Here is a 26,671-nt window from a genome sequence, read left to right as displayed (position 1 = left end):
GCAGCAGCGGGGCGGCCGGCATGCCTGCCAGCGGCGGCGGCGGCTGGCCCGCCGGCAGGACGAGCAAACGCGGCAGCGGGGCGGTGCTGACGGGAGAGGGGGGCCAGCGAGCCCGGCGGCGGCGGCAGCACCACCCGGCCAGCCCCGTCGGCAACCGTGAGCGGGCCGAGCCTTCCTGGCCCCGCCCCGAGCCAGTAAACCCCGCTATGCCGCGATCCTGTTACTAATTGGCCAATTTGTGAAAGCTGCGCACGGATTCTCGCGACGAACGAAAGTGCGGCTAATATTCGGGGTGCGACTTATCTATTGACAAAGACAGCAACATTGTCGAGGCACCGGAAGTGCGGCTTATACTCCGTGCGGCTTGTATTCGTGAAACTACTGTATTATATATGCAGTCACAAAGTCATCATTTATTACTCTTATAGCCGTTTTCTGTAATATTTTCTCAATATTTTCTAAATCATGTGAACCGGGAGGAGCCTTGCCTATGCAGACAACCATTTGTTTTTTTCACATTATCAAACCTGTCATGATTTCCATTTGTCTATCAAACTGGGGAATGCAAAAACATTGTCTCAGGTGTGTATATGAAGAGGTAGAGAGGAGGTTTTTTGCATGACCAAACCAAACCCAAGAAAAATGCATAATTGTTTAATTTATGAAAGTGTGTGTAAATAAGTTAGTATCTGTATTAACAGTAGGGTGGAGAATGTGGGTTATTTAGAGGAGGAAATCACTAATGATGTATTTTCTTTAAAACAGGTAAAGAGCAGTTAGGTCTAAACTTGGCTCTTTCTTCTTGTCATGTGGATCTTCTCCAGAAATCCTGCAATAATGGACTCTGTGGTCAAGCTGTAATTTATTTCACTGCTGTAACAGACTTCATGCAGGATGGAGACAGGATTACCAGAATTGCAGTTGAACCTATATCCAGTGAGAATTTCCTGTGGAATGGCTATGTTCCAGAAAGCACACAGGTTGAAAATCTTCGTGTTAAGATCTGTAAACTGTCCAGAAGTGTGGCTGGTATTAGTGAAGCTTTATTTCAGTTGTGACTTGCTGATTCACACCAAGATTTATCAAGTGGTTGATTTTAGTGAATTTTCTTGAAAATCTATGTTTACATTTGATTTTTTTTTTTGCCTTTTAATATTGAAGTAACTACTAAGATTGCTTAAAAGATACTTATTAGAATGTAAACTACTCTAATAAGATAGGTAATGTTCCTGAGTTCATTTATTTCCTAACCTGACATGTTTTACAGTTTTTTTCTTTGTTTTGAAGATTACAGTTAAGGATCTACCCACTGCCTACTGCTACTCATTTACTGACCCTCATATAATTACTTTTGATGGAAGGTAATTAGGCTTGCTACTCTTGCTGCTCTTAAGTGTGTTGGGAGTTTTTTTTGGGTGGGTTTTGGGGTGTGTGTTTAATTTCTTTGATTATTTCTACGTTTATTCTAAACTGTGCAGATGATACAAGTAAGCTGCAGTTTTCTGCAATTGCACTGAGTGTTTAACAATGGGATTTTTTTTTTTTGCAATAAGGATAAATATGCTTTAGGTGGTAAAAGCTTGCCAGTCATGATGAGGCTTGCGATATTTGCATTTCTGAAGGCAAGTCTTGTGGTTGTGGAAAGAGAATAAAGCAAATGGGCAAGAGTAATAGTAGCTGTGGAGTCTGTTGACTACAAAAAATAGAAATGTTCTTATATTAAATATGAACCATGATAAAATTGTTGATTTGATGCAAAGATGTTTCCAAACAAAAACATTGTTTCCCTATTTCTGTGTGTCAATATCTGAATCCTTCTAAGGATCAAATTATGAGGAGTTGTCTGGTGTCTGTGCAGCATTTTGCTGCATTTATCAGTGGCATTGAAAGCAACTTACTTGCTACTGTCACTTGCGCATCACTGGCCAAAAAGTATTTTGAAGTGAAAAAAGCTTTCTTAGCCGCAGCTGGTTTTGGTGTGCTTCTTTCTTACAACGTGTTTCTGGTTCATAAAGGATGTCTGAACCAACACAGGCTCCACACCTGGGAGTTTTATAATCTTTGCTCAGCAGAAGCACATTTCAAGTGACAGGGCGAGAAGAAGAGGATATATTGCCTTCAAAAAAGGATGTTCAGCCCACAAATGTAACAGAATCTCCTTCTGTTACAATAAAAGTTGTAATTGGTTCACAGATAGAATTTTGACTACTATTGTTGCTAATAAAGTCAATGAGATTATCCTGATCTTGCAGTTTCTCCTTCAATGGAAATTTTAGGGACGTCTTAACATGGGTATTGTAACCATTGTGATCAGGCTTTCTTACGTAGCAGTGTTTTACTGCAATGTGATCATTCTGGAAGCATGATGCTGCAGAGAATGAGCTTTCTTTTTAAGGATAAATTATATTGGTACTTTATTTTACAAACTGAGGAAACAAATTACCTACTGAATTGTGGACAATCCAATGTAGTCCCAGTAGTGCAGCCATCTGTAGTTTGTCTGCTGGCCCATTATGCACAAAGCAAATTGACAGTCTACAATCAACTGTCAAATGCCATTTATAGCCAAGAGGTATTAAACTTACAGCAAAAGTTTGGGGGTTTTCTTCCTGTTTTTTTCTATTTTTTTTTTCTTGCTGCAGAATCATTAAATTGGCTATTTCAGCCTTGCTTCAGGGGACAGATGGCTAACCCTAAGGAAAAAAAGCAAGTTGCTATTTATAGTTTTCATCTTAAATTATCATTGGGAATAAGTGCTCCCCATCTCTATCTTAATAAAGCAGACCTTTTTAAAAGGATGTGACTTTCTAAATCATTTTGTCAAGGGTACTTGTGCAGTTTTCAGCAGCTGCCCCCACATGCACACTGCTATTATGCATCATATTACTCTTGCTGCATAGGGTGTACCATTGTAGAAACAATGAGATTGAGAAGTACCCTCCATATGCACTGTTGAAATCAAAGAATGGCAGTAGCTTCATGTCTATGTTTCCATTAACTGCCATTGTCTACATATATTCCACTCATGATCCTTCTTTTCTGCTGTAAAAATAAGATTTTTAAAATTTTTTTTTTTAATTTCGAGCTGCTCAGAGGACGATATGATGGCGTTTGCTCACGTTAAAACTGTGTTCTACCCTGTGGGCTGTAGTGTTTTTTCTGACTTGGGAAAATGAGTTTCAGTATCAATGTTCACCAAATATTTAAAACCAGCTTGAAAATGAAGTTTCTGACATGTAGTGATACAGTTATTTCACAACCAAAGTGATAACACATGGTATTCTTTTGATTCCAGAGTCTATGACAATTTTGAAACAGGAACATTTGTTCTCTATAAGAGTACATCTCGAGATTTTGAAGTTCATGTTCGCCAGTGGGACTGTGGAAGTCTTCACTACCCAGCATCCTGCAACTGTGGCTTTGTTGCTAGGGAAGGAAGTGATATAATTGCATTTGACATGTGCAGTGGTCAGCTCCATGAATCACAGCCACACTTGTCTGTAATAAACAGAGACACAACAGGAAGCAATGTCAGAATCACTGAATCCTACCTAGGAAGAAAAGTAACAGTAAGTGGTAAATAAGTGCTTACAGAATAGGTAAAATAAAAAATCCTGTTTTTCATGAGGTTATCTTCAATCTCTTTTTAGATTTTGTTTTCTTCTGGAGCTTTCGTTCGTGCTGATGTGAGCGAATGGGGAATGAGCATAACACTTAGGGCACCCAGTTCAGATTACAGACATACACTGGGACTCTGTGGCACCTTTGATGGAAATGCAGAGAATGACTATCACACTGCGAGTGGCATGGAAATCCCAAACCATGCTAATGTTCCTTTTTCTTTTATTAAGGAATGGAGGTAACAAAATGCTTCTGTTGATAAATGCCATCCTTCTTGGTTCTGCCTTTCCTTCACACTCTTAAAAACTTGTCAAAATAATAATCAACAAATCTCCTTAAGTTTTTAAGTTGATGTTAGAATGGCATAATTGCATTTCATAATAATTTAAGAGAAGATTGAAACTGAATTGCCAAGTAACTATTTAAGCACTATGATGTAAGATTAGTTTGATTAGGTTTGATTAGGTTTGGAACAAAGTACCAAGTTACACAGAAAATACCCACTCATCTCAATTATTTTATAAGTTACTCCTGAGGTTTTAACTGATACTTAAATACAGCTGTGTGTTGCAGACTTATGCTGTAGAAGTATGAAACAACAAAGAACAAAATACTTTAGTAATACAAAGAAAATAGTTCAGATGATAAAGTTTCACCTTTTCCTTTCATTACTAGAATTTTACCAGGAGAGAGCTTGTTTGACAAGACACCTGCTTTGTTAACATCTTCTAGAAAAATTTTCTTCTGTGACTGTACACTTGGAGATACCAAATTATATCAACCAGCAAACAAACTGGAGACAGTTACTCAGTCAGAACCTCCTCTGTCTTGTAAAGAAAGTGAAAATGGTAGATTTCTTTCTTTGATACCAGGACTGGATGTCACTGCTGAGTATCTTGGTCCTGCTGATCTTGTCAGGGGCTTAAAGAAACGTTCATCTCCACATGAAATGGATTCATCTACACATCTGCAGAAACAGAATAATGAAACCAGACTTCACAAAATATCACTAGTAAACATGCTTCTCTCTGCCACCTCAGTGGGAAATACTGGGACAGAAAAAGAGGGAAGTTCAAGCTTAGATATTCGGAGAAATTCTCACCATTACAGCAGTCATTTTCACAAAAGTCAGTCTGCTACAAGTAGAGGGAAGCGCCAAAATTATTATGAATACCATCCAGTATTCATTTTCCAAAGTCTCAGCCAAACCGATTTAGAGGGATATAGTTATTTTTTCCCAGAGGACCATGCCACTGACACAGATGGAAAGCTCCTTCCTTCTTGGCCCACACCTTCAGGCCTTACTGAATCTAGTGCTTTGTTCCTGTGCCAGCAGGCAATAGCTAATTCCAGCATAGGGAGATCCTGTGGTGCCCTCCTTGGCCGGCGAACAGCGGATGCCGTCGATATGTGTGTTAAAGATTTGCTGCTGAAGGATGACCTCGGTTGGGCAGAAGCTTCCTTAGCTCTGCTGGAGAATGAATGTGAGAAGAGAATTTTGGAAGAAATACATTACAGCCCACAGGAACTTGAAGAGTCAGTTGAGAGCCTCCTTACTGCTTTAAAGTGTCCCAGTCTCTGCAGTGGTAATGGGGAATGTACAGAATGGGGCTGTGCATGTTTTCAAGGCTACAGCTCATATGACTGCAGCATGCTCTCTGGTAAGTGGGGAGAAATGAGATTTACGTCAATAATGTTCTCAGTGTTTGTGCAAAGTGTATTTGTTTTGCTGCCTTTCTCTACTGCTTTTGTACATGGACAAGGGTTCTCAATTATTTAGTTACAGTTTACTACAGCTACGTTATTTTGCATTCAGCCTTCTTGTTTCCAAGGACAAAACATGAGCTTAGTATCTAATAGGTCAGATTTAAAAAGTCAGTTTGCAATGCAGAGTGTAGCCCCAAGAGACTGGCAATGTTTGCACATGGTCTCTCCTTTAGGGAAAATATGCCACATTCATCCCTCTCCTAGATTTGTATAGTTTATGTGATCCTGTTTATTAACTCTAAGTGGGATGATTTTGTCTTCGGTGATGTTACATCTCTGTAAGCTAACTGTTAGATGGGATGGGAGCAGAATTGGTGCTGAAGGAAAAAGAAGTATAGCAAATAGTGCTGGGCAGGGTTTTTTTCATTTTCAGCAGGTAAGATATTCACTAAAAAATCAGTTAAACAATTACACTGGAAAAATATGAACAATACTACCAAAGTCAAAGCTCTTTCAAAATAAAACCTGTTAATATTCTGTTTTGCAACGGTGTTTTTGTTTTAATGACTTATTTAAGAGCAAATAGAGAAAGAGGGAATAGAATAATAAGAAATACTTGACTTCAAGAGGAATAAAATATGCTGATTTTATGTAATAAAAACTGGTTTTGAGTGTTCTGACCTGAGTGTTCCTGAAACAACTTCCATCTGAGATTTAAAAAAAAAAAATTTAGTTTTTAATAAAAAATAATCCCGATATAAATTGTTGCATAACTGTCCCCTTTCCAGTTCCTATTTCTAAGGCTTTAGTTTAATTTCAATTTTATTCTGGAAATCTGATGTAAAGAACCATAGTTGAGAAAGCAAAACATGTATTCATGAACGTTTGTTATCAGTTGAAATTTCCCTGCTTCCTAATACTGAGGTTCCAAGAGAAGACAGAAGCCTAGCTTTAAATTTAAAAATTCAGTGCAACAATGTAAAATCTTTCTATTTATGTTTCCCTTCAGCTGGGTCCAGATTTTCTTGTTTCCATAGTTTTCACAGTTGGATAGAAAAGTAAACATATTGCCTAATGTAAATGCATATGAATGAGTTCTCATACTAGCATTTATTGTCTAATCTCTGCTTCCAAGACCAGGCTCCAGAAATTACAGAGCTGGAGAATGCTGGGCTCTGCGATATTCGGCAGTATGAGTGTACATCAGTGAGAGTGTTTGGCCATGGCTTCAGGGACTCATTGAACCTGAAATGTGAAATCATCAAATTGCAAGTAGGTCTCCCTGAATAGTGACAATTACATTTTAAACTTCTTAGTGAACAAGGGAAAAAATGTCAAACATATTATTCATTGATGTGGGTACAACCCAATGCTTTAGTGGAAGCTAAAAGCAAAGGCACTCAGCACTTCGCAGCAAACACTCAAGACTTTGCAAGATTGCCGTTTCCTCCATGATAAGAGAAATACAAAACATAATGGGTATGTTCAGCAGCTGGGAGGGAGATAACAGCATACAGCAGCTATCCATCAGAAAAGGGCAAGGGCAGCCCTATTAGTAACAGCCAGTACATCGTTATATTTTTAAGTGCTTATGGAGGTGAATTGAAGTACCACTTCTTTGAAAAAGGACAGCAAGGTTAAAGCCATTACTAGATTTCTGTCTCAAATCTAATGCTTGAAGTAGCCTTTTATAAACATAATAAATCTATTAGGAAAAGATAAAGGCATTTTTGATATGTTGTCCATTTCTCAGAGGTAGAATACCACAGCTATTTAGTGAATTATTTCAGGTTTGAAGAGGAGATTAAAAAATGTTTCACTGTAAACTTAGGGGGAATTTGTGTAGAGAGACTGTTGTTGCCCATTCCTTAAAAAATTGTTCAAGGCAATTATATAAGCAATTTACAAGTTGTAGACTGGAATAAATAGTTCTTATGTCATGTTAGACATGAGAACAATAATGCTAAAAGTAAAACTGTATTTTATTGGTGTGATGATGGAGGGGGTGAGAGCTGGCAAAAGGGGAACCATTCAGTGGGAAATTTTGTTCCTGAGACAATACTTTTCCTTAGCTATTTCCAGCAGGTGCTGAAATTATTTTGACAGATTAGGCAATGCTGGCTATAGATTTTTCTTAAGCTCAACATGTATCCACTCAAATTGGCTTGAAATTATTGTCGAGAGTAAGTTTACACTCCCCCTATATTAAAGACTTTTAGACCAAGCTCACAGTAAGACAATTATTGGGAGTTCACTTATCACAGTTTGAAATGTCTCAGTTTTAACTCATGGCAAGATACTCTAAAATATCTCTTGGTGGGGCTGTATTTGATTTCCAACACAAAAACTTCCTAATTAGTCACTTTTAATGATGATCTCACTGACAAGAGCCATTTTACTGCTGTTAGCTGCAGTTGAGGAGAAAGCTGCAGATTTTTTCCTTGAGAATACAAAAGAAAGGAAGTTTGGAGTACTGTTTTTTTGTTTAGTTTTTCAAGCTGGAGAGATAGTGAATTTAAGGAAATGTCAGTGGACTTGGAACAATATAGAACTGCACATATTTTGAGGTTGAACTTAAATTATCAAAATTTTGTAGAAGACACATGTTGACGGACTTTAGAATTTCTTTTTCTTTTCAATATTTTCACTTTTGAAATGTGAAATGAAATCAATTGTTCATGGACTATCTTAGCCAGTTTAGAGTAGATACTTGATAGAGGTTTGGGTAGGAAATGGACAGGAACCTGTGATTACAGACATAGAGAATTTAAAGGTAAAGGATGAGAGTTTGTTTAATCTCTGCAAAAGAAAAATACAGTTTTACTTCCTTCTGTTCTGCACTGAACTCCAATTTCTGTGAACCTTATGAACTGGAATGCTTACAGATCTGAATGCTTTTAAATTGATTTTTGAAAGGCTATGCTGTTTCTTAAAAAAACATCTGCACTTGCCTTCAGTTCGTAGCAAAAGGTTTCTGAACAAGTAGGCTGTGCCACGTTTCAAAGGTTATAGTACTAAATGCACTCAAAATTGCATATTTAGAAATATTTAGCTTTTCTACTTACCTTTGCTGTGAACTCCTTAAATGAGTATAGGGTGAAAGAAAAATAAGTGTGATTGGAATGGAAGTAGTACATGTCTTTTTAGCAAAAATGTTTCTTTTTCTATTTTTTTTAAAAAAGGCAGGACTTATACAGCAGATGACTCTTCATATGAGGATTGGGATTGAATAAATGTTTTGATTAATTCCAGCAAATAAAAAATATGCCTGCTCAGTAAAAACTATTCAAGCTCAAAATCCTTTTTACTTGCTATTCTCTTGATTCTTAGACTGCTTGGATTCTTAGTTCCATCTAATTTTATTTATTTTCCATATGCTTATCCCTACTTCCACATCAATGCTTCCATCAAATAGTATTATCATCCTTATTCTGTTATCTTGAGTTCTCAAGATGGATCCTTGGATACCCTGTTCCTCACAGCAGTTTAGAAGAAAAGGCAGCGGGTCAATGGTGTCTTGTTCTATTGAACAACCTCTTGGCTTGTACAAGGGCTAAATGGCCAACTGCCAGTATTGCCCTGACACCCAGAATGATTCCTGAGCCCTGCCAAAACCCTCATCTGTTCCTTTGACTAAAGCCTGTCCTCACATGGGAGCAGAGATGGAGTGGAACAGTGTCACTTACACGTCAGATCAGCGGTGTTTGAGGATCCCCAGTGCTTCACGCTCCTACTACCTTCCAACTGGAAGGACTGCTCATCCTTGGCAGTGCAGTGCCAAAGGGCTGTGCTTTGGGAGAGACTTCTCTGCCTCTTCCTCCACAGTGGCAGGCTTAGGTAAAAATCTGTGTGAGCAAATACTGTCATCTAATATTTACCACTGCATTCTAATCCAGACACATTAGACTAGTTCAAACACCGTGTAATATATGGAGAGTTTTTCTCTGGTAAAAATGTTTTCATTATGCATTTCAGTGAAAAACAAATCTTCTGTCTTAACATTCAGTATCGTGATAGACAATGGATTCCTGGAGAACCTCTAACTATGCCAGCTGCCTTCCAAAATGCCAGAGCTGTTGACTGCCAGTTACCAAATGATGGCCAGCAGTCCGATGTCATGGATATGGTTGATGACAAACCTATTGCCAGATGGCAAATAAAGGTACTCTCAGAAATTTCAAATATTCACTTACAAATATTCCTATTAAGATGAAAATACATCATGTATATATTATCCTTTATTTAATGGTACTAAAGGGAGAAGTCAACTTGCTTAACTTGGGCTCTCAGTCCTAAGCTTAAATGTCAAGTATCATTTGACAGTGTTCTCCTGCAAGGGGACTGGTAGATACAGCCTAGGCCCTGCAGACACAATTCTTCAAGAGTACAAGTTAAAGGCCAAGTGGTTACTCTAGAGTATTTCAAATGACCTTGGATCCATCCTAGGTAGAACTGAGTTGAGCTCAGCCACATGTGCGAATCCCTGAAGAGCAGGTATGTGAGCTCTCATATAGATGGAGTCAATAAGGTCAATAGAGCCTACACAATTCAATTTACCTTGAAGTAAACACCAACGTGTGGTTGTTCAAAATCTGCCTAGACTCCTTGGCAGGTTTTATTAGATTTCTGATGACTGTTGTAAGAGTTTAGACACATGCACGTGGGTGTCTATTAATGAGTGGAAGCTCATGCTAGCTGACCATGCGAGTGATATATCGATACCTGTATCAGTTAATCCATTTTTACTGCTCACCTTGCAGATTTCTAATGATGGATTTGTTTATAGCAACTCTAAAACAATGATATTATATGATGGAGCCTGTCAGACCTGTGAACCACGAGAATCTGGGTTATGTACCTTAAAGGTATGTGTTTCACTACTCTCTATTATGAAAATATGCATTTTTTTAGGCTGAAAAAAATATCCAGAAAATTAGCAGAACATACCCTGTTCTTGTTTCCAACAGGGATTGTCAATGCACAGAAAGAGAAGCTGGGATGAGGCAGTTTTAAATGTAAAAAATCAAACAAAAAACTCTTCATATAATTACCAAGTAAAACCAAACTTGATATTAGTTGTTTAGATTTACAGACAAATGTAGTTGTTTAATAGAAGTGCAGAATGACTAGATTTTATTTGATACTTAAAAATTCATAAACAGTTTGATAACCAAAACCCTTAATGAATCCCATTTTCTTTTCTCTTAAAGGAGAAAACATGCAACATAGATGGACTCTGTTATGGTGAAGGAGACACAAATCCTTCCAGCCCTTGCTTACTCTGCAGACCTGATTTATCTAAGTTAACTTGGTCAGTTGTTGAAAGTAAGTTCTAAATAGTTCTTTTTTAATACCAAGTAGTTGAAAGTCTGCAAAGTTTTTACATTTATGGTAATAGTGATGTTTTAAGTTTAACTAGGTAAGTGTTTTGGCAATTCTATTAGTTTCTGAAAATTATATTGTCATTTCCAGACCATATATGTAATATTTTAATTTGCTTCCCCTGACTCCTACTGTAGCCATGACAAATAACTAATGAAAATTAACAACTTTCAGTCTAATTAGCAACTTGGAGTCTTGATACTTAGCACAGCTACATCCACATGTGTTTGTCTTCAACATACAGGTATCGGAGGTATTTTTCAACAAATTATTCTGATTACAAACTAGTGGAGATCACAAATTAAATGACATGTTATATTTATTAGACACCTAATATCTGGGCATAATTTACATTGATGGCATAGATACATGGCCTAAATACTTAAAAATACATCCAGGGCTGCTGTACTCCAGTTAAAAACCACACTATGAAGGAAAAAACTTTAATCCAAATTTTTCATTTTCTTTCTCTGTAGTACAAAGTTCAGACATAGAAGTTGTAGCTCTTTTTGTACAGATTTTAGTATTTGGATATGGTCCCTTCACCAAATGGAATATTTCTTGAAGCTTTCATATTAGCCATCCAGCCTGTCCTGCCAACCCAAGTCTACACCTCACATATACAGGCATCCTATCAGTATCCTCATGAGTGAAAGACTCATGAAATCAAGACTCTGCCTTTATTAGGAAGGGTCCTGTCTGAATGGGATTTTTGGTGCCTGTCCTGGTAAATCTTGGCCCAGTTCAAACTTGTACTGAAAGCCAAGGTAGATATATACCTGTTCTAAGACGATGAGATGTGAATGGAAGGAATGACATGAAACTCATCCAGCAGACAGATTTCTATGTTATAGCCATTTTATGAACTGGAATTCAATACAGCCAAAGGCAGAAATGAGCCAGAGCTAAGAAGCACAATGTCTTCTGCAAGGAGGATGATGTTAGAAACAAGAGAGTTCAGCAGCTGAGACACTGATTATGCTGCCTTCTTTCTTCATGGTTTCTGCTACAGTGAGTGGATTTCTGCTTGCAGCAGTCACTAGTATTGAAAATATCAAGTGTTTTTCCTGTGCCATTCAAATGTCATTAGAATTTAAGAGAAATAAGTACATGGGATTTCTTTAGTAGACAGGTATGTTCCTTTTAATTTTTATAAGTATATTGCAACTTTTCCTTAGAAGAGGAAAATATCTCCTTTGTTACAGATAACCAGCCTCCAGTGCTTGAAACTTTTCAGGGTATGCTACAGACATTTTATGGAGAAGATTTTTTATATCAGTTTATGGCTTCAGATCCAGAGGGCTCTGCTATTCATTTCACATTGGATTCTGGTCCAGAAGGTGCCAGTCTTTCCCCATCCGGTCTCCTTTTGTGGAAAGCTGTGTCAATGAATGTCCATAAATTAACATTTTCTTTGACAGATGACTGCAATGCAACAACTAAGGTAGAAATAGAGGTAATGAACATTACAGTAAAATGACACTTACTAGTAAGACGTCTAAGTTGTCTATTTACAGAACTCATTGTTAGTTCATTTAAAAAAAGAAAACTGTCTTATTGGGCGTGTCTTGTAGGTCAGTGTAAAATCATGTGATTGCCTAAATAATGGCACATGTGTGACAAACATTAATTTCCCACCTGGAAGTGGAAGATATCTTTGTGTGTGTGTGGCTGGATTTGAAGGTGATCTCTGTCAAGTGAATACTGATGACTGTAAACTTAACCAGTGTGGTGTTGGCAGATGTGTGGATGGAATAAACAGCTATTACTGTGAATGTCCACATGAACTTCAAGGTAAATTGCTACTTTATTTCCATTCATTTGTCGTGTTTAGTGATAAATAGGAGTTTTTAATTTTATGTTTGCAATTTTCTTTTTAAATTTTTCACTGTAAATTACTTACTGTTGTATTATGAAGAAACTTTATGGTCTTGTGGTACAGATATATGATATATTTTATTATTTTTCTGGCATGACTGTAATAGTTGTTTATTTTAGTTCATTATGAAGGCTAATTTGCGTGAAGGCTAATTTGCATGAAGGCTAATTTCCTCTGCAAAGGTAAATTCTCCAATACAGGGAAACAAACACAGGAGATTCCTCCTTCAAATAAGCATGCAGTCCCCATCTTCTCCATATTCTAAAATAAGCAAAATACTTGATATGAAATGAAAAAATGTCAATAGCAAACCTTATCAGCTCTTCTTACTAGATGTACTGAAATGATTGGTTGCACTTTTTTTTTTCTTCTCAGCACTTGCATACATTGTATTTTTATAAACACACTACCAAAGTCTAGTGACACAATATTATAAAAAAAATTAAATCTGTATTTCAATGCAGGTAAAAATTGTCAAGAGGATGTAGATGAATGTGCATCCAGTCCTTGCTTCCCTGGAGTATTTTGTTTCAATACTTTTGGTTCTTACCATTGTGGTCCATGCCCAAATGATATGCAAGGAGATGGGAAGTCATGTCATGGTAAAATTATTTGATTTTCAGAAGAATGGTATTGTCTTATTGTCATTCGGATAAAATGTCTTTGATTGTGCTTCATGTTTCTGACAATAACTTAGAGCTCTTTTCAGCAAAGCAGGGCTGTGTCTCAACAGTTAGCTGTTAAACACTTTTCTAGTGTAGGAAAAAATACAAACCACACCCCCATTCTTTTACATCAAACTAGAATAATACAGTGGAATATTTTTGACATTTTTTCTTCATTATTTTCATAATATGATAAATTATTAATAAATTATTGGAAAAATATATTAATTAACATAGAACTATTTACCCAAGTCAAGGCCGCTGCCAAACATTTGTTTACATGCAATTACTGAATAACTTGTGTTTTCAAAATGCTCTGTAAAAAAACTTTTAAGAAACATTTTTTAACTTTTATCTACTTTCTGAATTTTGAGTTGTTTTCATGTGATAAAATTTTAACTCTGTTTGTAATTTATTTAAATTTAAACAAATGTAGCTAAGTCTGTGCACTACTAATGTACACCTTCATATCTTTCCAGAAAGCTTTGACAACACTGATATTGAAAGGAAGGATTCCACGGGAGAAATTGGAGGGAATAAAGGTGATTTTTTTCCAGAAGAAAATGGAATTTATGATTCACATACTGATAATAATATAACTGGCAAACAAAGGTTCTAGCCAGTTTTATGCTATTCACTTTATTTTTCAGTTTGACCCAATTTATTAATTACTGGGGTTGTATTCTGATCTGAGAAATGAGACTGAAATGTCAATATCAACAAATCCCTTGGGTCAGTCAAGCGATTTTATTAACAGTGTGATATATGGCACTCTTACAGTTGCCTTTCGTTTTAGTGACCAACCACTGACATAAAATAGGTAACATGGGGATTTGGACATCTGTTATATGAGATAAACAAAAGTTTATGGCATTATGTTGAATGCCATTTTCCTACTTTAACTCAAAGGAGAAGTGAAGGATATGGCAAATGAATGTCTTTATTCCAAAACTCTGTAAATGCTGTTGCTGGCATTTCCAGGTCTGTGCCTTCTGGGGGTTTCTTTGCAGGGAAGTCTTATGTGTCTTTTCCCTTTATCTCTGAATTGTTGATGGGGGGAGGGAAGACTCTCTCACTGCACTGCCAGTGCTGGATAATTCTTCATCAGCTGCAAAATGGTTTGCTTTTCAGCAGTGGTGGACCACATTTATCATGATTCAGTAAAGTTTAACCTTTTGTAAACCATTTTCTAGTTATAAATAGGCTAGGGTTCATTGCTCCACTGCCCCATAATGCTAAAACTCCATATACAGTATTCTACCAGTCTGGGATTACAGTACTGTATTTCTTTCCACAAGCCACACACTTTCCCTGGGCAGAATATGAAGAATTTATCATTCATTTTGTGCTCTCTTGAATGAGGAGAATGAGTAAGTCTCTGATGTTTATTAAAAAGTTGAAACATCCCACTATTAAAACCCATGCAGAAAGTTTAAGAAAGTAGATTTAAAAGTTTGAAGAATAAAACATGGTAATACTTATGCTACAAGTTGATGGCTTATTCCCCTAGAATACTGTCCATGGTGCCATCAGTATGTATAAGCATCTACATACACTGTGGTTTTATCTCTGCTTCTAGTGCTTAGACACACTGATGAACCATATGCAATATCTTTTCCTTAAATCCTTTCGGTTATCTAGTTGAAAGCAAAATATGGAGCTAATAATCTGCTGACAGTAAATCTGTTTATTGATCTAATATGAGAAAATCTCTGCTCCTTTAAATCATGCTTTGTCCTTATCTTTCAGCCAAAAAAAAGCCATAGTGAGGGCAGAAGAGGTTGTAATCAGAATACATTGGTCTTCTCTAAATCTCCCAGTTAGGTTCTACTGCATACTAACATTCTGACATAGCACAAAGAGAGATTTCCTGAAGCACAGAATGAATGGGCTGTATGTCAATCTGTTCAGAAGATATTAATGGGCTGTATGTCAATCTGTTCAGAAGACATTCCCCACCTTCAAAGGGAAAAATGTCTGATAGTATTCACATACTTCTCCCCCATTTCTTTCTAACATACTGTAGGTTTTCAACCATCATCCTTTGAGAAGGTTTCAAGCATGTCAAGTTATATTCCAAGTTCTACAGATGTCCCAAAAAAATTTATGTCTACAGAAATGGTCAGTAGCAGCATGCCACCAGCCTCCACAGCAAAAACATTCCCTGCCTGGAGGACACCTGATTCTCAGAGAAGTGCTTCTGTACAAACTATGGTTACTGGAAACATGGCTTATGCTGTAGGCACTATCAGTGATCACCTTGCTGACCTGGAAAACAGTTCTTCGGTACATGCTGTAAAGGCTGCATCTTCAAGGAGCCATGCTGTATCACCTGAGAAGAAAACAAGGGCACAAGTTGAGGCCTTCAGCTATGAGAGCAGCAGGAAGACTTTCCCTAGCAGCAGAGCAAGTATAAGCAAAGGACATTCTTTGCCAAACAAAGGTGGACATGCTCAGAGAGTTCTGCACCTATTAGCTAAGCATAAAGCAAGTCATTTACCTTTTAGCCTTCTGGAAGTCACTGTCCCACCAAAAATGGTTCCTGAAGAATTGAGTGAAACAGTGTTTCCTAAAGCAGTAACCTGCTCTGATTTACCCTGTTTTCCTGGTGTACCCTGTGAGCCAAGTCAGGATGGAAGTGTCAAGTGCGGTCATTGCCCTTACGGTTATTATGGAGATGGCTTCACTTGCAGAGGTATTACAAATGATTGCACTTAAATGCTTTGAAGAAAAGAAGCTTGAGATGTCTTTATAACTTATATTGTTACTGTATTATCAGTGAAAAGTGTGGTAAATTGAATTTTCATTATTAATAGTGGCATAGCCTACAGGCTTTTAGTTGTATAGATGCACTTAAAAATTCTTTCCTGATGTGTCTTAGACTACTCATTTATGGGCAATGACATAATGGATTCTCTGTGATCTGTTCACTACATTAGGCAAGACACAATGTGCTGAAATGCCACTTTCATTTTCCTTATTCCTTTCTTTGTTTTCTTCATTGCCTTTCAGCAAGATGTAGACAACCCTGTGGCAAAAATATGGAGTGTGTGGCACCCAATATTTGTAAATGCAAGCCTGGTTATGCTGGTTATAACTGTCAGACTGGTGAGTATGGCTCATTAATTTTGCTTGTGGTAATTCATAGGCACAAATTAATGATTTGCAGAGTGCTGTTGATTTTTTTTTACAGTTCTATGCAGACCTGATTGCAAAAACCATGGGAAGTGCATTAAGCCCAATGTCTGCGAGTGTTTACCTGGATACAGCGGCTCCACCTGTGAGGAAGGTAAATGCAGCAGTTTTTGCTTTTAAATCTATAACTCCCCAAAAGATGCTGTGAACAGCTCCCCTGACTCTTCGTTCTGACAGCATGAAGGTGCCTTCATTTTACTATCACTTTAACAGAACTCTTGAGTTACATTTTGGTGTATGTCCTGATTTTCTTGGTATGCACAGTAAATGTTCCTTATGATTGGATATTCCTAAATTTAGATTTCACATTAAGTAGAGCAGTTCACCAGTGAATGTGTTTGCCTCTAAGCTTAACACTCCTGAAGAGTGGGAAGCACTATGTGGAAACTGGGTCTGCTTTCTTTTCTTCAGGGTGACCACCACTGTTGGGACTCTGTACTACTGAAGTGAAGTTGTTCTTTTTACTTACTCTTGTCAAAAGGCATTGCATATATCTCCTTATTTTATTTCCAATTTTTTGCTCACTGACAGTTATTAACATTTCATTTTCTTATAAAGCATAACCAGTCCAGGTATCTTTCTAGAGGTGATTTATTGAACATAATTCTATATCTGCAGCACATTGTAAACCATCATGTCAAAATGGAGGCACATGCTTGGCCAGAAATCTCTGCACCTGCCCATATGGTTTTGTGGGACCAAGATGTGATACAAGTAAGCAAAAAAAGAAAGAGAAAAATGCACAGCATTTTTCCTGTTCTTCAGGAGCAAGAAAGAAAATTTTGGTTTAAGATTTTTATGCCTTCTGTCCATTGCTAGCGAATTACATAATACCTGTGCCTCTCTGAAGGTTCCCATACCTGGGCTTTTCGAACATCAGGTAATACTTGCACATAACTGTGAAAACATAATGCAGGATAAAAGCTGAAAATCATTTAAATTTTGTGATTCACAAACACGGAAAAATTGAGTGCACTTTGTATGTGATACTACCTTTAGACAAATACACAGATGTTTCATATGTCCTGACAGCTTTTTAACTTTTACCAGCTCAGATTGATTAGAAATTGGGGTAAATTCGGAAGCTGGTGTCAGCGAATAGTGTGTCAGAAAGACTGGGATACAGGAAAATTGAATTCAGAACCACATTATGGTGTCTTTTTCTCTTTTACCTGGCCTGAAAACTGAAAAATTTGCTGTGATCATAGATGAATGATTGGAATTACTTTACCTCACATAAATTGTCTATTACATATCAAATTGTACATGGTGCAATTTGGAAGTTCCAAATTTTGGGTAGATTTTGTATGGGCAATTTGTATCCTTCAGAGAATCCAAATTTAGACATGTTGTTTATGTATTGCTGCCCTGAATGCACCATTGCCTTATTGACCCTGAATTCAGAATATCCTTTGTCTCCTCCTCAAATCCCAGGACTTTTGGTTTTCAGTTTATCTTGTTCTAATTTCAACTCTGACAAAAAAAAAAAAATTGCTGCTCTTTGTGAAGGAGTACTAAAGAGAATGAGATGCTTTCCTGAAGAAGTGATTCATGGCTTTCCCCAGCCATGATATTTAAATGTCTTTGCTTGTCAGTCTCGTGTTTGCAGCTGCACTTGCATCACGTAGCACAGTCCATTTGTCTCTTAGGATTTCTCATTTGGTTTAGAATTTTTATTTAAACTTTTACATTTTTAACACTAAATATAACCAGACCATGGATATTTGCATGGAAAGACATTTTTCTTACCTTTGTCATCTGTGTTTGCTATTGTGGGTTTGAGACTAGATTACTCTGTTTAGCAATTCCTCTTCAGGTGGAATTGTGTGTTACTTCCAGTGTTAATTTTTGAGGAAGAACTGAAAAAAAAAAATCAAGAATAATTTGTAATGTATCTCTTTCTTGTCCTCCCACCCCGTCTCCTCCCTGCCTTCTCTTATGTTTTTGCCCACCTTCTTGGATGGTAGTGGTTTGCAACAGACACTGTGAAAATGGTGGTGAATGTCTCACTCCAGACATCTGCCAGTGTAAACCTGGCTGGCACGGACCTACCTGCAGCACAGGTAACACCCCTACAACTTCCAACTTCCATGTTCCTGGGAGAGCATCCCATTGAGATTTGGAACCGCAGGGCTCAGGTGGCAGCAATGGGCAGCTGCTCTCTGCTGCAGAGCCCCCTGACTCTGCTGAGTCTCTGCATCTTAGTTCTGCTGCCAGCAGCACCTCTGGGAAGTCTTACGGTGATCCTTTAATTTTGGGTAAAGATTCTATGGGAATGACATTACCTGCAGTTATCTTAAGTGTTTAACTCCTGTTCTTGAAACAGACACACATGTTTTATAGACTTATTTGGATGTCATGCTTGCTACTCTTCCTGACCCTGTTTCTGCAGCAATGTGTAACCCTGTGTGTCTCAATGGTGGTTCCTGTACTAAGCCAGATGTTTGCCTATGTCCACATGGATTCTTTGGTGCCCACTGTCAGAATGGTAATATTTTCTTTTTTTCTTCCCCCCATTCCATTATGAGAAAATTTGTGAGAAAACATTAAGATGCAACATTAACAACCAAATTGTACCTGAGAAGTGGTGTAAAACAAAGATTGCATTATTTTTTAGATTTTGTGGCTGATTCAACAATTGTCCAAGGAGAATGAAGACTCAAAACTAGTCTTTTATTTCACTCAGCATTTAAGCAGTTTTCCTCCAGCTCCATTGTATGTTAAGTATAGTCTGGTTACTTTTGTACACATACAGTTGCCAACCTTGACTCCTTTTTATCTGAGGTTGTCTTTACTATTTATTTTTACACCAAACCACATTAATATAGTTTTTACAAGACAGGCCTGATAGGGCTGAATGTCCGTACAACCTGTCAGAATCTTAGTGTTGCACTCTTGTTTTCCAAAAGTATTTCACTAAGTCAAAATGCAAATGACAACCTTTTCCTCCTGTTTGTGTCTTCTAGCCATCTGCAGCCCTCCTTGTAAGAATGGTGGTCACTGCATGAGAAATAATGTCTGTACTTGTCCTGATGGGTACACAGGCAGAAGATGTGAAAAAAGTAAGCCAGTATTAAAATCTCCCTGTGATCCAAAAATAACCCCTAAATTATTCTGTCATCAGTTCAATGTATTAAACAGCAGATGTTTTTGATTTTAAGGTGTCTGTGAGCCAAGGTGTATGAATGGAGGAAGATGTGTCGGCCCAAACATTTGCTCTTGTCCTTCAGGATGGAGAGGAAAAAGATGTAACACTCGTAAGTACATTGTAGTTACCAGAACCATACCTTATTAGTAATATGAGATTCAGGGCAACTCTGCCCACGCAAGTAATACAAAGTTAGTGCCAAAGAACTTGAGAATATATACACATTGAAAAAACAGTTATCTATAATTTGGCATCAAAATTTAGGATGGAGAATTGATACCATGCTCTTACTTCTTAAGCTAAATCATGGGACCAAAATATCTGTGAAATTCTTGTATAGCAAATATTATTTGTTTCTTTCTGGATTCTTGTCTAAATAAAAAACATCTGCATTTTTGCAAAGAGATGACTCAAAAAAGTGAAAGAAATCCAATTTGTGCTGTAGGAAATAAAACCAGATGTAAATAGAAAAAGAAGTTCAGTGAAATATTGGAAAACTGTGGAAATAATTGGATGCAATGTGAATAAATGATGCAGTGGGTGCAAGCTTTTTAGGACTGATAGAAATAGGACTGTGATGGTTGCACATCTTTGGGTCAGGTTGTATCTTTATTAAGCTATTGATGGTGCATAAATAAATTGTGCCAGCATGGATAAAAGCACATTCTGCAGGAAAATCAGCATAAGGAGGAGTGAACTGTTAGTGTCTGTCACAGTACCCACCTGAGGCTTGAGAACTGATGTGGGCAAGGAGCTCTCTAATGGCATGGAGGAAAAATAAATTTCCCTGTATTACTTTCTGTAATTAGTAGAAAGGGGTTGGTTTTTTTTTAAATAAATAAAATATTAAAGGTATTTACAGGGATGAGATATTCTTGAACACTGGAAGAGAGATTTGATTATCAAATAGTCAGCTATGAATGAATGGATATAATGATGGGTTAGATCATGGCTCAATAAGCAGGGAAAAATGTGCAGACAAATGAGTCACAGGAAATAACTTTGGATCAAATATGCTTGAATTGATTCATTGAGTGTTCAGTTGAATGACAGACAAAAGATCTCTTGCCAAGATGTGTGCTTTAGAAAGATACATTTGGAAAAAATATAGTTAATGGTGCTCTCTTAATTCAGTATTTCAGGCTTTTGTAGCAATCTCTGCCACAGCAGAACCTCTGAGTGTGGGTTTTGGTTGTAGGGCTTTTTGTTTCTAGTTGCCTCTCTTCTTTAATATCCTGTTGGTCTTAGACACAAATTTGAGTGAAGATGATGTGACTCTTGTGTATGAAAAGCACTCCATCTCTTGTGAGCATCCTGAAATCTGAATTATAATTCAGTGTAACCACTTGGGATATAACCATACTTTGTGATGATGTTTGTGCAGCAATCTGTCTTCAGGAATGTAAGAATGGTGGGGAGTGTATTGGACCGAGTACCTGTCATTGTCCTCCACAGTGGGAAGGAATCCAGTGCCAGACACGTAAGAATGATGCAACCTGAAACCTCTTCCTTCTGCATAACTCAGAATGCTTCAGCCATGCACAGTGTAGAGAAGTCCTCCTATACCTTGGATGTAGCTTATCCACATCTGTGTCAAAGGCAGGATAAAACAGAGATTGTTCTGCCCCTTCTGAAACCCCCCAGGATCTGATGGCACTCCGGGACCCTGGCAGTGTGTGTTGGTTTGCTCCAGTGCTATGTGCTGCTGCACAAGCCCCGAGAAGCCATTGTGATAGCTTGAAATAGCAAGATGTGCTAAAAAAAACCTTGCTCATGTTCTTTGCTCAGTCTCATTCATGCCCTCAGCATGTTCTCACATTAAACCTGCATCAAAGCAAGAGGGGGATGGGATAGACACAAGAGCACTGTTGGCTCCATGTGACCTTTAAGTCTCCTTACGCTGAGGAGCGCTACCCTGTGAAAATACCTTCCAAGGTCTTGGTTCCTGTAACAAACAGAATAAGGATCTAGAGATAGCATCCACTTTTCCTTCATCAAGATGTGTCCACGAATAAAACCTCGTATGTACCTCTCTTGTTTTAGCTGTGTGCAACCAGAAGTGTCTGTTTGGAGGGAAATGTGTATTGCCCAATGTGTGCTCTTGTCGTCCAGGTTATACTGGAGTCCTCTGTGGGAAGAAAATCCAGGTAAATGTAGAGCCAAGACACCATCACAGTGATTTGGGAGTTAATTAACTAGTCCACCCATGTCCAGTGAAGCATCATGATATACACCAAATAAGCATTTTGTCTGATTTCTTCCTTTCACTCTGCAGTGAGGGATAATTAATGGAATTCCTAAGAGCTTTTCCAGTAATTTTTAGGTTCTAATACTCACAGAATTGTTCTCAGCACCAAATGTAAACTTCCCTTGTTTCAAATTAAGTGGATTGTCTCTTGTCATGCAGTAGGAATTGATAACTATCCTCTTCACAACAACCACTATTTTCTTTTCCAGCATCTTGGCTCGTGTTAGGGAAGAGTTGATCTACTGATGACTTTCTTAGCTTGCATCAAGTCAAGCTCTGATCTTTTTCCAACTAACTACACTGTCAGTCAGTTCATCAAGTATAACATGGGAATAACTTTACTTTTTCGTATCAGAGGGAATGGTGACCATTTCTCTGTTTTATCATGCAATTTTCTGTTGGATTCCCTTGCTTGAGTGGTGATACTCCTCACTGAAGTAATTTGATTCAACATTTTGTTACAACTGACTGTTTTGTGATGTCTGAAGTAAAAGCATTCTGCCCTTCATCTATGGTGATTCTCTTCTTTTAATTTCAGTGTATTTAGACACATTTGTGGTGTCAGAAGAATTGAGAGATGGGGTAGATGTGTTTCAGAAATTGAAACAAAGAAATGCTCATATTTTGAAAGTATGGAACTACACATCCTTTATCAATAAGACTGTAACTTTTGTAATATGGGTTTCCAAAATGTGACCCAAAGAGAGAAATAATTTTGATTTAAAGATTTTCATAAATATGTCCTGCATAGAGTTAGTCTATTTTTAGTCTAGAAAATATATATATTGTTGGTCAGTCAGACAGTGCTGTATCATACATTGATCAAAACAGCACATCTTCTTAATGAAACAAACTATAAGCACAACTTTAATTTAATGTTGTGATTCTGAGTATCAAGTAAGCAGAGATTTATTAAAATTGTTTCATAAGCTTTATCATAAAAATAGGTTGCCTCATTAATGTCTGGTTTTAATATTCGTTTTCTCTCTCCAAGGTACAAAGACATCATGGTTGAAGAAGTGAAGAATTCATTTGCAATGCTGCATGGATGTATGAGACTTGAAAATATCAAAAGGGTTGAATGCAATTACAGAGTACATTTAAAGGAAAAGAATATTCAGAAGCCTTATTTTAAAAGATTCATATTAATCACAAATGTTGGTGAGCTTTAAAATAACAATCATGTAGTCATTAAAACATATGTTTTATATATTTCTGTTATTTTTTGCTACCTCATGTACAAACCCCACAGCCTCTGACTGAATTCGCAGATCTGATGACTGAGCCCAAAATGATATAGTTTATTCATGTAGTCAACTGGACTATAAAATTTCTGTTGAGGGAACAAGGCTGTAGCAGCTGTTGGGTGACTCTAGAAGGAAGGCAGCACTTCTGCACTTGTGAATGGCTCCTCCTGTTTATAGACACACTGCTTACTTACATATTATTTGGCTGCAGACAGAAGGAAAAGAACAACTGTTTTTTCTTGTTTTGTATTTATTGGTCTTGTTGTAATGACAAGCCAGTAGCAAGGAAGGAAGAGCAACCAGAAGTGAAGCTGGGCTACTAATGAAGGCAAGGCCTCCTGTCCTGTTAACAATCAGACAGATGCAGAATGACTCTGATTTATCTATGACAAGTCTTTGCAGCCAGAAGACAGATCTAAACTTTTCTGTTTTGACTTCATTACTTACAGTCACAAATTTGAAGAGCCAGCTACTGAATTATTCCTGTGTCTGTAAGACTTTTATGCCCCTGTCTGAGATGGCAGTCAGTAATATGAGGAAATTTTGTTCCCAAGAGTCTTAGAGGAGTTTTACAAAGCTTTCAGTAATGCTGAATCTTAAAAAAGGAACTAATAAGAGGAGAATTTGTTGTACATCATGCCATCCAAGTTCATCATGACAGAAATTATTTGTAAAGATTTTTTTGCCATTGCCAATTGCTCCAGTAAACTGCTAGCACATACCAGCTGCCAGATAGATTTTGCAAAAATAAAATTCCAGTTTTTCTGAAGTTTCCTACAGAGGACTGCTATCTTCTCCTAGAGCTGTGAAGGACATTTCAGTTCCTACCACAACAAAGTGAGCTCTGGTAATAGACAGAAACATACCAAACATCACATACATTAGCTAAGCCATTGAAGTTTACTGCTTTGGTTTTTTTAAGCTGAAAATAAACATCATGACTTCCTGTTTTCCTGAGCAATATTCAGTTTATATAACCTAATTTTGAACAGCAAGAAAGTAGAGGTAATTTTGCCATTTACTGCCATTTTGGGATCTGATTATCAGATCATCGCTGTTAGCAGTTCTGTGCCTAGATTTCTCCTCAACTTTTGATAGACTTCTTAAGTCATCTGGCAAAGTAAGCTGTCATTTTGAGAGCTTAGCATCATTCCACAATGATACCTCATGGATTTCCAAGTGCCTGACTGGTATATTTTAAAAAACATCCTATTTCCCACTTGCATTTTAAATTTCAGTGTTTCCATAGTTTCTTTCAATCAAGCATCCATGATAGCCTGATGATCTGGGAACCATTACACTATTTAAAACCTACTCCTCTTGAACCATTTCCTTTCCCACAATGAACAAAATGCGACTAGCTCTTGGAACTGTTTTGGCTACACAAGGTACTGAAAATGCATTTAGAGTACAAACACACCAATATCACATAATCTTTTATTGTAATCACTGCTGTTCCATGTGTCAGTTACAGAGGTGCTGTGCAAAAAAGAACAGTAACATCTGCCTGGAACACTGCTGATAGTACTTTGGTTAATGAATTTGTGCAATCCTTCACTCACAAAACTTAATCAATGCATATATGTGCATTTCAGGCACAATAAAGGATTTTTTTCTTATAATTGTTAGTGTTTGCTGTTTATTTTCAATGGTTTTAAAGGCAGAAATTATTTCTTTCACATTTTCCAAATGCAAGCTGTGTGAACAAAAGCGCATCCAGAGTTTTGCTACAGTAGCTAAAAATGCTCAGTGCTAAGCTGTGATGTTTTTGCTATTTTCCAGCAAGCACATGGTGCAGAAAAATCATTAGTAAATGCAAAATGCCAGCTACTTCAAAACTGTCCAGTAATTACGTGATTAGTTGAAACTGTTTTGTTACTACATTGTCCATCATACACATGAAACAGAATTCACTGTAATTAGAAAGCACATGGCAACAATGCAGTAAAATTGCTCAGCATAACAAGATGTGGATTTATATAGGGGACTTGTGTACAGAGGTTAACAGAAGTGCTAAAACTGTAACTTGAAATTAGGCCTAAAAAAGTTAGGGGATGTGGGAGTGGGGAGAAGGGTTGGAATTGAAGTAATGAAGGACAACTTGTATCAAACTGAAGATTTTGCAGTGATTCTTACCACGATATGTACAACACCAATATCTTTGATGAATTTTCTGGCATGATTTCTTAGACACTAAAGAGTGCTGGAAGGTACCTATGTACATCATCCATTTATTACCTGGTTGTGCTACAGTTGCTCTGCAGGCCAACAGAAACTCTCCCAAGTGCTCGTTGATTTTTGCCCCGATCTTGAAAAGATCTTTTTAAATGCAGGACAGTGAATGTTCTCTGAAGGAAGGGCTTGTATCACAGAAGATACCACAGATTGTCATGTTGGCTATGATTTAAAAATAAAACCACAAGTGGGCCCTATGGGAAAAGCGCTTTCTTTTTGCAAAAGTTAATTATATATTTTCATAGCTGAGAAAGCAAGTTAATGTTTCCATTTACCAAAAGGAAAGTCATGAAGTATCAGCACAAGCCCTAAAGCAAAAGGTATAAAAACCGAAGCTACTTGACAAATTGGCTACACCCACTCCATTATTTGTCAAATGGAAAATCCCAAAGTTTAAATTCTCAAAACATAACACTGGGGCAAATGTAGAAGCTAGAACTTTTGCTAATAACTAAAGTTGTTTATGCAGTTTCTGTTGTTTAAAGGTGCCACATGCTGGTATCAGATAATTTTACCCAGCTTCTGCCTACAACTCAGTTTAGTCAGCAAGTGATAGTTTACAGCTCAACCAAGTAAATCCATTCTTGACAGAAGCACTTAGAGCAGAAGAGAAAATATAAATAAAAATGTGCACATAAGTAAACTGAAATCAAGAAACACCTCACCTTTCCATGCACACACTAGAAAGACAGAGTATCAAAAATACAACCACTGCAATACCTCCAACATTTACAGCTGTTTCAGTGAAAACCAGAGTATCTGTATGAAGTGTTACAGTTAGCTTTAATGAATAAGCAAGCTAGTATGTTCTGTGTGGCTTTTCTTGCTTTTCTTTTAGTTGCATGCCTGACTTATCTCCCCACAGGAAGGCATAGCTATCTCCAAAAATTACATGCTGTAACTAGTATGTTCAATTCTCCAGCAAGCAGAAAACAAACAAAAGACAAGAATTACTGACAGTTCTTTAAGTCTTTTTAGTATATTTAACTGTGGAAATAATAATATGGGGACACAGACTGTCAATAATGCATTCTAAGATTGTTCAACTCTTACTAGCCAGAAAAATCACTTTTAAACTCACTTAAAGTTTTGTTGAATGATAAGAAGAAATACTTCTTAAAATCAAAACAAAGAACACCCCACAAAGAACACGGTAGCCAGTAGATGGTGCTACATTCAAGTAGTAGTTCTGAAATGTGCCATTGCATTTTGTGTGGCATCAAATTACTGCTTACTTCAATCATTTCTAAACAGGAAACTAAATTAACATTTTTGTTGGCCAATCACAGGTCTCACAGACTGTTTCTGTTCTCTTGCTCCTGACAATGCCAGTATCTCTTCCAG

General features: G+C 37.3%; 1 protein-coding gene and 1 long non-coding RNA gene across 2 annotated transcripts in view; one reads left to right on the top strand and one right to left on the bottom strand.

The window, feature by feature from the left end:
- VWDE (von Willebrand factor D and EGF domains) overlaps window positions 1–24,889 on the top strand; it is a 33,779-nt gene extending 8,890 nt beyond the window's left edge. Inside the window, exons 7-30 of the mRNA XM_033073472.1 lie at window positions 766–980; window positions 1,288–1,361; window positions 3,296–3,569; window positions 3,651–3,859; window positions 4,297–5,282; window positions 6,464–6,600; window positions 9,335–9,490; window positions 10,089–10,193; window positions 10,539–10,653; window positions 11,916–12,166; window positions 12,285–12,504; window positions 13,054–13,191; window positions 13,734–13,796; window positions 15,281–15,949; window positions 16,267–16,362; window positions 16,448–16,543; window positions 17,068–17,163; window positions 18,417–18,512; window positions 18,842–18,937; window positions 19,416–19,511; window positions 19,611–19,706; window positions 20,982–21,077; window positions 21,641–21,744; window positions 22,840–24,889. Of these exons, the coding sequence (XP_032929363.1) occupies window positions 766–980; window positions 1,288–1,361; window positions 3,296–3,569; window positions 3,651–3,859; window positions 4,297–5,282; window positions 6,464–6,600; window positions 9,335–9,490; window positions 10,089–10,193; window positions 10,539–10,653; window positions 11,916–12,166; window positions 12,285–12,504; window positions 13,054–13,191; window positions 13,734–13,796; window positions 15,281–15,949; window positions 16,267–16,362; window positions 16,448–16,543; window positions 17,068–17,163; window positions 18,417–18,512; window positions 18,842–18,937; window positions 19,416–19,511; window positions 19,611–19,706; window positions 20,982–21,077; window positions 21,641–21,744; window positions 22,840–22,860 (4,505 nt within the window). The 3' untranslated portion in view covers window positions 22,861–24,889. The remainder of the gene's footprint in view (window positions 1–765; window positions 981–1,287; window positions 1,362–3,295; window positions 3,570–3,650; window positions 3,860–4,296; window positions 5,283–6,463; window positions 6,601–9,334; window positions 9,491–10,088; window positions 10,194–10,538; window positions 10,654–11,915; window positions 12,167–12,284; window positions 12,505–13,053; window positions 13,192–13,733; window positions 13,797–15,280; window positions 15,950–16,266; window positions 16,363–16,447; window positions 16,544–17,067; window positions 17,164–18,416; window positions 18,513–18,841; window positions 18,938–19,415; window positions 19,512–19,610; window positions 19,707–20,981; window positions 21,078–21,640; window positions 21,745–22,839) is intronic.
- LOC117003511 lies at window positions 12,005–18,390 on the bottom strand. Its single transcript, XR_004419515.1, has 3 exons — window positions 18,199–18,390; window positions 15,523–15,586; window positions 12,005–12,089 (listed from the first exon to the last, which is right to left on the bottom strand). It is a non-coding gene; the product is annotated as an uncharacterized LOC117003511 (long non-coding RNA).
- Window positions 24,890–26,671: the final 1,782 nt, after the last annotated feature.

This window comes from Catharus ustulatus, chromosome 1 (genome assembly GCF_009819885.2).
Source record: "Catharus ustulatus isolate bCatUst1 chromosome 1, bCatUst1.pri.v2, whole genome shotgun sequence".
Taxonomy (NCBI): domain Eukaryota; kingdom Metazoa; phylum Chordata; class Aves; order Passeriformes; family Turdidae; genus Catharus; species Catharus ustulatus.
This window is presented reverse-complemented; position numbering and strand designations above follow the sequence as displayed.